This window comes from Centroberyx gerrardi, chromosome 10, assembly GCF_048128805.1.
Source record: "Centroberyx gerrardi isolate f3 chromosome 10, fCenGer3.hap1.cur.20231027, whole genome shotgun sequence".
Lineage (NCBI taxonomy): Eukaryota > Metazoa > Chordata > Actinopteri > Beryciformes > Berycidae > Centroberyx > Centroberyx gerrardi.
Genome location: NC_136006.1, coordinates 4,516,799 through 4,528,373, shown reverse-complemented (window position 1 = coordinate 4,528,373; position 11,575 = coordinate 4,516,799). Strand labels below are relative to the sequence as shown.

The 11,575-nt window shown below is 43.6% G+C and overlaps 2 protein-coding genes across 2 annotated transcripts; both read right to left on the bottom strand.

The window, feature by feature from the left end:
- Positions 1 to 310: 310 nt before the first annotated feature.
- popdc2 (popeye domain cAMP effector 2) lies at positions 311 to 4,701 on the bottom strand. The gene is made up of 3 exons (XM_071904080.2): positions 4,205 to 4,701; positions 1,507 to 1,615; positions 311 to 892 (listed from the first exon to the last, which is right to left on the bottom strand). Exons 1-3 carry the CDS (start codon positions 4,699 to 4,701, stop codon positions 311 to 313), a joined length of 1,188 nt encoding a protein of 395 aa, XP_071760181.2.
- Positions 4,702 to 9,216: 4,515 nt separating this feature from the next.
- cox17 (cytochrome c oxidase copper chaperone COX17) lies at positions 9,217 to 11,419 on the bottom strand. The gene is made up of 4 exons (XM_071904079.2): positions 11,348 to 11,419; positions 10,480 to 10,612; positions 10,228 to 10,342; positions 9,217 to 9,425 (listed from the first exon to the last, which is right to left on the bottom strand). Exons 2-3 carry the CDS (start codon positions 10,596 to 10,598, stop codon positions 10,258 to 10,260), a joined length of 204 nt encoding a protein of 67 aa, XP_071760180.1. The 5' UTR covers positions 10,599 to 10,612; positions 11,348 to 11,419; the 3' UTR covers positions 9,217 to 9,425; positions 10,228 to 10,257.
- Positions 11,420 to 11,575: the final 156 nt, after the last annotated feature.

The following is an 11,575-nucleotide window of genomic DNA, read 5'->3' as shown; positions in this document are numbered from 1 at the left end:
GAAGTGCAAAAGATGAAGCAGCCAGAGTGTGACATCACAAGATAAATGGAATAAGAGCACAAGAGTCAAAAATAAAGATAAAACAAAACATTAAAGAACAAATGACAGTATTAATCTGGTTGCTCCTCACTAAACAGAGTCTCAGTCCAAAGCCAGGTTAGTAAGAATTGTGGACCGCACGCTATCCATGCACACACACCCACCCCACACACACACACACACCCTCCACCCCCCCACTCCCCGCCCAGGTGAGGTACTTACATGTATCTTAAGTGGTGACCCAGTGTGTTAGCTCCAGCACCCCGCCCCTCTACCTCAAATAACCCGTCTCACTCCCATAATCCATCAGTGAGCCCGCCACGTCAGCAAAGTCCTCCAGGACCAGGCTGGTGGAGTCCTCACCGGAGGGCAGCTCCGCGTCCGGCGCCCAGGGGTGCTGGTAGCGCTCGTGCCCGCCGGGTGCCCGGGGCTCGGCCGGGGGAGGGGGGGTCTTCCTCGGTGCCTGCTGAGGGGGCTGAGGCCGGGCCTGGTCGGACGTCCTGTAGGCCGGCGCTGGGTCTTCGCCCGCCGAGCCCCGCTGCTGGTTCTGCTGCTCCCCCGCGGCGCCCGGCTCCTTGGCGTTCCCGCCGCTACCGCTCCCGCTCCCGCTCCCGGCCTCGCTGCCCTGCGAGGCGGGGGCGAGCACGTGGTACAGGCTGGGCAGGCGGATGTCCAGGCGCACGCCGCTCTTGATGTACAGCTTGTCGTTGAGGGAGTAGAGTTTCTCGGCGATGTCGTAGCCCAGCATGACGGAGAAGAGGCGGGCGATGTAGCGCTCCCTCGACAGCAGCAGGTAGAGGCGGCGGCGGCGCCACGAGATGTAGCGCGAGTCTTCCTCCGCCGTCAGCGTCACCTGGGGATTCATCAAGAAACACCTGAATCTCTGTCAGCTCTCCTCATGGAATTGCAAACCCTTATAAACTAGAATATGTACAGGAAAATCTGTTATGTTGTCACTGTGTGTTGAGGTCTTATGGTGTATGATGTATTTATTAAGTAAGTAGTAATTGTTCAGCTCTAATTTAGACTACTGCAATTCCCATAGTATGTGAGTGTGATTTGCTTCCCAGAGTTTGATCCATGCTTTCCTGTTTGAACCCCCTGTAGCTTCTAGTTATGACTGAAGATGAAACCTGAATATCCAACATGACCTCCGGCCTTTGTTTGACTTTAGCTAAACTAATCTGAAGCAACAGGATAGGTGAAAGGCAAGAGGACAACTGTTTTCCCCTGTTCACTTTATCAGTCAGATGCCGAGTCGGATAAGAGGCAACAAAAGGCAACTGGATATCCATCCTCGGTTTCTCCTTCCAAATCCTTCAATTGCAGCTCTTTGAATTAGCTTAACAGTTTACTGCCGCACTTAGGACTTCCTTCCTCGTATCCAGTCATTTTATCTAGTTTGATTTGAAGTGGAAAATGCATCAGCGTCTACTGAAGTAAACCAACAGAGAAGAAGTCCTGTACCTGGAACTTCCCCTCCTCGTTGGGCCGGAGGGACTCCCACTCTGGAGAGTCCAGAAACTGGTGGCGGTGGATGTAATGCAGGAACTGGCCCTCCAAAGACACGTTGATCCTGAGACACGGGGTTAAAGAGAGAGAGAGGGATTAGGAAGTGATAATGATAGAGGAGAGAGAGCTGGAGGTCACTTTGCAGCCCAATGTAGGGCCTGGAAGTTAGTGTGAATATCTGCTATGGACAGAGTGAACAGTATATACGACTTTCTATATACAAAGCAAAAAATGGCAAGTCCAGTGATTTTATCTTGTCTCCAGACCTATCAAGCTCATTTCATGATATTTTCAGTCAGATTATCTCACTGCTCTGGCAGATAATCTTGCTGGTTTCAATTAATTTCACTTGATCCAATAAGCCAATATGACTTCTTTCAAGAAATCGTCATAAAACAATGAAGAACATCTTGAAACAAGAAACTTTCTCTAAGACAATTTCAATTTCACCAAGTAAATGTCCTGAAACAAGTTACATTCTCCTGGAAAAAAGTCAAATTTGTTGAAACCGGTAAAATGATCTGCCAGTGCAGTAAGATGATTTCACTAAAAAATGATAAGTCTGGATACAAGAGAAAGTAACTTAACAATTTGTCAGTTTTCCAGTTAAAGGATAACACCAGTGTTTTTTTAAGTTTGTGCCAATCGTCTCAGTTTCCCCTCTCCTTTATTTTCTTCCTGGTTTTTCTGCACACAGTCAGCATAGTTGCAGATATCAGTGCTTCTTTTCCTCCTTCAGAAGAAGTCGTTTAGCCATTTATTTATTCCAGTATGAAAAACAAACTTCCACAGAGCGAGAGAATCCATCACAGGAAACATGAAGCCAAACGTTCTGTTTTCTCCTCATTTCATTGAGCTGAGTCGAGTGTTTTCATCTCAGCGCTGCGTTACGCTCCGCTCTGCTTCCTGTCAGTCAGCTGACACCACAGGAAGAGATGGAGTCTCCTCCAGGAAGTAATCCTCAAAACACTTTACTGTCACATCCACCGCTTTTTATTTAAGGGGTGATGAAATGGACAGAAAATGCCTTTGGAGTTATGGGTGGTAACTTGATGATGGATGAATGTAAAATACCCACTAGCACCACATCATTTCGGCAATATTTTTTACACCGCTACTTGGCGTCAAAAAGCTGGGATTTGCACATAAAATCCAGGAAAACTATTGTTTAGATTACAAGGATCTTTTTTCAGCTGTTAATCAGGCTGAACATTGATTAACAGCTGGAAAAAGAGAGCTCATCTCCCTTTTAGGGCGTCTTTGTTAGCCGGGACAGCAGTTTATTTCAAGCTAGGTTTTACACCGCAAAGTTGCAGTTTAAAATCAATCAAAACGAGTAAATGTTAAATAGTCTTAATTGCATATGCCAATCATTGCAAAAATTAGTGGGTAAAGGTAAACTAGACTTAGACAATAAATGGGCTGAAACTCTAAAAGACGACGGTGTTCTCCTTTAATAAGTATTGATTTTTCAGTGACAATTGAATGAATGAAGCTTTGTTCGCTCATAGAGCTGATGTGGCTCTGTGGCGGCTGTTCAAATCTATCTAAAAAATAATCTAAAATCTAAAACTGTTAAATTAACTCTGATGGATGTGTGAGTTGATTTTTACATGATTTTTATAGCGATTTTGCTGTGTATCATGACATTAAGTCTGCGAGGCCCTAATTCTGCCAGGTTATGTGTTCCCACTGGGCCTCCCATGCTGTAAATGTATGCACTCACAGCACTGCTACTGCGCTGTGGATTATAGAGGCATATGTCATGTAATACCTAATAGGAGACTATCTATGAATTGAGTTTTCTGGCCTCTATCTGACTCAAACTGAAATAAAATCCATTAGGCTAATCCACTAAAAATTAATGATGATTACGTAAGAGTAATATGCTAATCTTTAGACTTGGAACAATTTACCTAGGGCAGCCTGTCAGACGGTTACATAAGGATGAACCAGAATCTAACATGTCAGACATGTCCAAACGGCCACCGCTTCAGATTTGTGAAAAATCATTATCACATGAAGCTGTTTGTGTTCTAAATTTGTCCCGTACGCTCAGATCTGTCGACGCTGTGAGGAGAGAGCGGCAGTTCACAATGTCAGGGTCCACTCCTGTCCCAAGTATAAAGATATCACTTAGCCAGTTGGCACCCTGCAGAGGGACGGCACGTGGTGAGTCACTGACAGAAATACTCTGTTTACAACATTTCTCTTTGAAGTCTGTGAGATCTAATGCAACTCTGCTTTTATTGAACAACTAACAGAAGATCTTTAGATGAAGAGATTTCCTGTGGAGGCAACATGCTGCCAACAGACGGAAGAAACAGAAGTAGGAGTTTTGTTTCTGGAAGACCTCATGGAAACGTATACTGATTTCTTCATAACAACTGTTATTAGTATTTTTTACATCATTATAACTGGCATCCCAACAATATAGCTATATATATATTTGGTCACACTGTGCTACAGCTCTGTGAAAGCCGTCTCTTTTGGTCTTGGGTGTGAATTCAGTGATCAAATGGAGTAGGCTACTATTATCTAAGAGAAATAAAGGAAATATTATATAAATAGGAAAATGTAGAGGTTTCTGGTCACGAAATTCCCTTGGAAACAATACCAGACACACACACACACACACACACACACTCCCCACCTCCCGGACAGCAGGAAGGAGAGCTGGTCGATGGGCGTCTTGCCCTCCACAGCGTACGTCTCCCCGGCCTTCAGCTCCACCACCTTGCTCTCGAAGGCGCCTGCGATCTCCTTGAAGACGTGGACGGGCACGCCGAGCGGCAGGTAGACCGCCTGGTACAGGCCGCTCAGCTCCTCGCCGGCCAGGCCCTCCCGGTGCAGCCGGTAGACCAGGTGGCAGATCTGAGCCAGGCACAGCAGCAGCAGCAGCAGGTTCCAGGTGAAGACGTCCAGGCCGCACACGGTCAGCCAGCCCCACAGCGTCAGGCACAGGAAGGACGGGGCCATGAAGCCGAAGATGAACAGGCACCCGTACGCCCCGCTGCCGCCCATGTAGCCCAGGAACAGGATGGTGTTGCCCAGGTGGTAGATGGCTCCCTCGGTGTTGTTGGTCCAGCCGTCGCACATCGGCCGGCCGTACAGCACGCTCTCCAGCACGGTGGCATTGTCTGCGCTCATGACGGAAACTCTTCAAATAACAGTTCAGGAGAAAGTTTTGATGGACAATACCTAAAAAAGACCAAAGGAACCGAATGCTTTGCTGCAAAAACAACTTATCCACTCCAATGTGTTATTACTGTCCCATCTGAAGAGGGTCAACTAGATTCTCTGTATGGAAACACACAGCTAATACTGGCCAAAAAAAAAAAAGTCCAGAGGAAAGTTTTGTTCCCTTGGTGTGCAGCTGAAGGTTCTTCAATGTGAAGAAGTTCTCACGGCTCTGGAAAAGCAGCTGGAATGGGTTTCGCCTCTTCCTCTCTCCTCCGGCCTCTCGCCCCGTCTCTCCCCTCTGTGTCTTCCTGTTGTCTTGTCTCTTGCTTTTCTGTCGGTTCCTCTCACCCACTGGCCTGCTCCGGAGAGCTAACAGCTGGCAACTCAGGGACAGAAAGAGAGAGAGAGAGAGAGAGAGAGAGGCAGGGGGGAGAGAGAGGGATGCGGGGGGTTGATAGAGCCCTAGAAGGATAACCATGTTTGGAATTGAAACCCAAGGAGGAGAGAGTCGCAGACAGAAAGCAGGCCCGCTACTTAACATAACAGAAAGAGGGAGGGAGGGAGGGAGGGAGGGATGATAACGAGTAACAGAGGGAGTAAGAGTGACTGCACCCCCCAGAATGTCACAGAAAAAAAAAGAAATCCCATTTCCTCCAGAGCTTCAACACAGGATCTCCTAAACAAAATGGACACCCAAACTTCACCGGCCCACTCTGCTGCCAAGAGAGGGGCTTTGCCTGAGCATATTTAGAGACACTGAAGGAGGTAGAATGACAGAGCAGGTCAGGTTTCAGACATGAACTGCCTACCCCCCCCCCCCCCCCCCCTCCCCACCCCACCCCACCCCACCCCACACACACACACACACACACACACACACACCCAGTGGCACTCAGCAGAGGTGGGCACATGACTTGGACTCAACTCACAACTTTAATTGCTTGAGACTTGACTTGCTGCATGAAGAGAAGACTTGAGACTTGACTTGACTTGAGATCTTGTGTTTGTGTAAATGACTCAGATTGAAAGTGATGAGATTTGTTCCAGCGGACGACTGAATTTAAATTCTGTGTTCTGAATTTGTATGGAATGATTGAATTTATTGAAGTTGAAACTGATTATAGAAATCAAACTCATGATGCTCTTACCAAGTTTTTATCCTATTAAAACCATATTGCATTGAAAAGTCCGAGATATTTAGTTTTCTTTAAGATATTAAATTGAAACTGGACTCTTGATTTGTTCCGACTTGACTTGCTGTTCTACATTTAGACTTGAGACTTGACTTGAGACTTGGGACTCTTCCTTGCTGACTGACTGTGCACTGTGAATGGATCCACAATTTGTCAGTTTACGTTGATCCAGTTTCTGCTGATGGAAAGACACAAAATCTGTTCTGTAATGGATGGGATTTAAAATGTAGCGCAATACTTCTGTAAAAATGTACTCAAATAAAAGTAAAATTACTGACTTAAAAAAAATACTCAAAGTACAAGTACACAAAAAAGCTGCTCAATTACAGTAACGTGAGTAAATGTAATTAGTGACTTCCACTCTTATATATAATAACTTACACTCCTGGACCCTTGTCCATGTGTCTTGTCCTGTGCACACACATATTGGCAATAATGCTGGTCAGAGGTGAGTCTGTCCATGGAACAAACAGTCAGATAAACCCCCTCGTTGCTTTTTTTGTAACTGCATATTACAATAATATGACAGTAAGTGAAACGATGCGTCTTCCACAAGGCTGACACAAAGCTAGATCCTCAGTTTGAATGATTTACGGTATTTGTGCAAACCTCCATGACGACCTTCAAATACTTTATCCTGCTATCATGAAGAGAGATAGATCATGGCCTCTAGTACTGGAACATGCCAAATATAAAATATTCTTCTGTTATTCTCAGAAATAAACTCTGTTTACATGGACAGCAATAATCTGATATTAACCCGATTAAGACAACAGTCTGAATAAGAAACTGCCTGGAAACAACAGCATGTTCTGATTACCTTAACCTGAATAAGGTCACAGTTGGAGCCAAAGTGCGTCAGTGGTAAGCCAATATAATAAAGGCTTTTTAATAAATATTTTTCACTGCTTTGGTATTATTTTTTATTCTTGATTTCCAATACTAGAGGCCATGATCTATCTCTTCATGCTCTAACTTCCTGGTTTCTAAGAGCACCTTTTTCATTCTTTCATTCATTTTTTACAGACAGTGCAGCGCTCTTTCTCCCGTGTCTGTGTGCAGAGATAACACAGCAACCAGAAGCAGCACTCGGATACTCGTGGAGAGGTGTGAAAGGTCACAGAACCGTCATCACAACCATACAAGGATCTGGACCAGACTAAACCAACACCGTGGATATGAATTAACCAGAACATTCCTTCACAGCAGACGGGAGGTGAAGCATCCTCACCTCTCCAGACAGTTTCATTTCAACTGAGAAACGTCCCTTTGCCACACTTAAAGCAGCAATGAGCGGCATACACAAAGAATAAACTAGTCTATTTAATTTGTGAAAAACACTAGCGCTCGATCATTGTAATCTAGGGTTTGAGTTGGGTTTTTCGCAGTGGAGTTTGAGGTTTTATGAAAGCGTTTAACTAGCCGTTCACTGCCAGGCTCCCTTCAGAAACAGTGGCACACTACAGAGGGAAGAATGCAGATATGTGAAGTATTGACTGTAGCGGGGGCAGAAGTTATTTTAAGCCTAAGTGCATACCGACCGGACAGCAACTGTGGCAAGCAACGCCTTTTCACAGGGAGAAGAAAGGACCTTCAATCCAGGAGGCTTTTAACACCATTATCGACTCCGTTTACATGGACAGCAAGAATCTGATATGAACCCGATTAAGACAAGAGTCTGAATAAGAAACTGCCATGTAAACAGCATGTTCTGATTACCTTAACCCGAATAGGGTCGCAGTCGGAGTAAGCAGAACAGCATTAATACAAGTGGAGTATTCTGATTTTAGTCGCATTATTGAATTGATTTTAGACATTTTACACTACCAGTAAAAAGTCTGGACACACCTGATTGAATGTACTATGTTTTTCATTCTCTTAAAGGATAAGGCCGGTGTTTTTTAATGCATTGCTTACCGTCAACAAATCCTATGAAAATAACAAAATCAACAATGCGTTTGCTCTACTCCCGTTACTTTCTGACTTCCCATGTACCGTTTTTAGCCGTCAACCCGGAAGTCATTGGCTCCAATTGTAAGCTAAAAACCTTTAAATACAGCTCACAAAGACATAGTTTCCATTTTAAAAATCGCTAACTGTTACCATGAAAAGTCAGGCTGTTGTAGTTATTACCAAATCAAATGGGAACAAATTCTTCAGGGGGCTATTTTCGGTGCTACGGAACTACTTTCCTGAGATTGCAAAGTGTTTACAGCCGACTTATTAAGTTGTTTGAGGAAAAAGTCGGCCGGCCCGGTGCATCGTGATGATGAAATATGTTGCCCAGAGCAACGGCATGGCTCTGTGACGGGTTTTTTTTTTTTTTTTTTTAATACAATGGAGGTCAATGGCTGCTGAGACATGGGGCGGCATTGGGCACCGGCTACATGGACAAGACTTGTTGGCAAAACAAAATCATTGCTGATTTTGTTATTTTCATAGTTGACGGTAAGCAATGCATTAAAAAACACCAGCCTTATCCTTTTAAGCCATTTTGATCTAAAGGCTTCTGCTTAAATGCTTGAAATTAGTTTCTAATAAATATAAATAGTGAAGTTGATCCTATGTATGAATTTCTTTCCAAAGCCTTTGCCTTTCCATCAAGGCAAAGGGCGGCTGCTTTAAAGAATCTAAAATATAAGATAGTTTTGATTTAACACTTTTTTGGTCGCTGCATAATTCCATTTGTGTTATTTCATAGTTTTGATGTTTTGACGATTATTCTAAAATGTGGAAAATAGTAAAAACAAATGTGGTGTATGCAAACTTTTTACTGGTAGCGTATGCACCTTAATCCAACTATCTCTCCATCGGAGGATGTGCAGCTTCTGACTGCTTGGCGACGCTCGCTCTGCCTTCCAGCGGTTTGCAAACTTGTTTCCAGAGGAAAAAGACACTGACAGCAGAAAAAAAGGAAACTGAAACTGTCAGCATGCTCAGGATTTAGAGGGAAATGGATATCATGAAGTTTTCGAAAACTGTCCGTGTCTCCAGTGATTCTCTTTTGTCCTGTTGATCGGACTTTGCTCCGCAGCATGTAAACAGGAATATGAATGGAATAGTTCTATAAGAAACACATGGAAACAGCTTAATCAGGATATTGTCTTATTTACGCTAAGGCCAAACCTCAGGTTATTGCTGTCCATGTAAACTTACTCATCGAGATGAACACACTTGTCAATAAACTATTCCATAACTCTTATATAAGGCCGTTTCAAGTCCCATAAATACAAAAGTTTTACCCACTCACTAAAACAGTTTTATTCTGAGAATTACAAAGACGTGTGAATCTTATTGCATAGGCTTTTTATTTAATTCCAATCAGCATTTTAAGATATTCACATATTTCTCAAATTCTACAGACAAACATTTTCCACTCAGCATCAACTACCAGTGTCAGACGCATTTCCATTGAGGTTAAAGGTATAAATAAAAATACACAAAAAAAGAAAAAAAATATATTCAGGATCCTCTTCCACTCTTTCAGACAGCAACACACTGCAAGAGGAGAGATCAGAAAACACAATGAGGCTTTCACACTGCGACAAGCAGACTGTGACTGACACACACAGCATTTAAAACATTTAAGACTGAACACTTTAATTCTCTTCTGCAATACTTTCTGGGTCAATTCAAAATCACAATACCCCACACTCAGAAACAAGACCAGGATGGTGGAGCTGCACCCGTCCCCCCCCCCCCCAACCACCCCCACTGTCTCCCATTACATGATGTTCTCGTCTGGTAATGCAGCCAGCACACAACAATGGATGAATCAACAGCAGCCAGGGGATACAGATGACCCAGCATGAGCGAGTTTAGGCTGGAAAGCAGCAGTTCTAAACTGTGTTGGCTTGTGAGCCCTGAAACAAAGTGATGCCTCCTCCTGACCCCGTTTACAGGCATCATTATGCAGCCGAACAGTGCAACCAAAAAAACATTTTCCCTTTTCCAGGTTGTTTCATCTCATTAATTTCCAGAGGAGGCCTAGAGGCTTAAAACTACTCAATATTTCACAAGAAAAAAACAAAAAATTACAGAAAAAAATAGCCATAATAATGAATTTGCATACTAGAAATGTTTTTTTCCTCTACCATAAATCATTAATCATCACCCGACCCCTTTAAAATGATCTCGCGACCCCCTGGGAGGTCTCGGCCCCCAGGTTGAGAGCCACTGCTGTAAACAATCTTATACAACTAAAAAGAAGATGACCAGTGTGAGTGGGTGTGCATGCGATGTGGGTGTGCATGTGATGTGGGTGTGCATGTGATGTGTATCATTAGGAGCTGATACTTACCAAACATGAACACACACACAAATGAAGCAGTTAAATCTTGAATCCAAGCGCCCTCATACAATCTTTATGAGCCTCAATTAAGTCTGTGCAATTTTCTTCTCCCTTTTCAATGATGCTGGGGGGGAAAAAACAAAAACATGGTGCATCATTAAACATTGAAGCTCAGTGTCGACACATGGCACACCTACTGCCCTTCAGCCATTCATCAGTCTGTCAGGAGGAGAGTGTCTGTTGCCCCAGCCCGGTCCTTACCAGGCGTCCCTGACTTTCTTGGTGTCGGGACAGGCGCAGCAGGGCTTCAGCGGCTTCTTCTGCTCGCAGCCCTCGATGGCAGCAGCCGGCTCCACGCTGGCAGCAGATATGGTGGACATGTTCAGGCTTGAAGCTGAATATGAGGAGAAACACAGAAGAAGAGAAGAGGTCATGAGCAGCAGCACTGGTCGGATGAGAGGGGCTGTCACCATGCAACACTACAGATCACACACTGAACAAGACAGTTTACTCTTAACTAATGAGTCTTCAACTATGGCAGCTAAAGCAGCAATCAATTAAAAGAAGCGGTGGCGATTGGAAAAGCAGTAAATTGAATTATTTAAATTGCTTGTGAATAAATAAATGCCATGGCGACAGAATGCAATAAGATGATTTGTAAAGAATTTAATTTATAATTCCATCACTATGTAATCATTTAATTTGGTAGTGTTGAAACACTTCAATATTTAAATTTAATCTTAAGCCTGTTTGATGCAACATTTATATGATTTATATTTTATTCAATCCACCATTTAATCTAATAGCCATTTAATCACTTTAGTGTTTAATTTATTATTTTTCTTACTTCCCACCCCTTATATTCAGCATGTTAAAGTAACGAAATGTTTAAGGCTTTAACAAAATCTACCCACCATGTGTTTCACTCTGCTGGAGCTAGCTAACGCTGTTACACAACGTCCTTGCTAACTACCGTAGCTAAGTTAGCTAACCTTGCTCACATTAGCCCCTGCAGCTTCTCTGTAAAGCTGGTTAAACCCGTGCTATAATGCCACATAAACAAACCGATGAAACAAAAGAGAGAAAACCAGCAGCTAGGAAGCGGAGCAGCTCACATTATGTAACTTACTTGTATGGAGGCCGGCTAACGTTAGCTGCTGCTGCGGCTTCAAGATCAACACGGGGAGAAGTGACTCACATGGACGCTTCCTTATATTATGCTCACGTGATCAGAAAAGTACACGGAGATTTCTGGGAAATGTAGTCTTTTTTTATATAATAATTTCGTCTTTTCATTTCAAGGTCATGAAACAATGAATAACGTAGGGAACAAATAAGGTAGACGAATAAGAAAGAG

Bases quoted from the DNA above. Each gene is read 5' to 3' on its own strand.
- popdc2 (XM_071904080.2), bottom strand. From the start codon at position 4,701: ATGAGCGCAGACAATGCCACCGTGCTGGAGAGCGTGCTGTACGGCCGG. The intron at 1,616-4,204 runs GTGGGGAGTGTG...CCCGTGTCTCAG, and splicing joins TCCTTCCTGCTGTCCGGGAG to GATCAACGTGTCTTTGGAGG. The intron at 893-1,506 runs GTACAGGACTTC...ATGAATCCCCAG, and splicing joins ACGAGGAGGGGAAGTTCCAG to GTGACGCTGACGGCGGAGGA.
- cox17 (XM_071904079.2), bottom strand. From the start codon at position 10,598: ATGTCCACCATATCTGCTGCCAGCGTGGAGCCGGCTGCTGCCATCGAG. The intron at 10,343-10,479 runs GTAAGGACCGGG...TTTCCCCCCCAG, and splicing joins AAGAAAGTCAGGGACGCCTG to CATCATTGAAAAGGGAGAAG.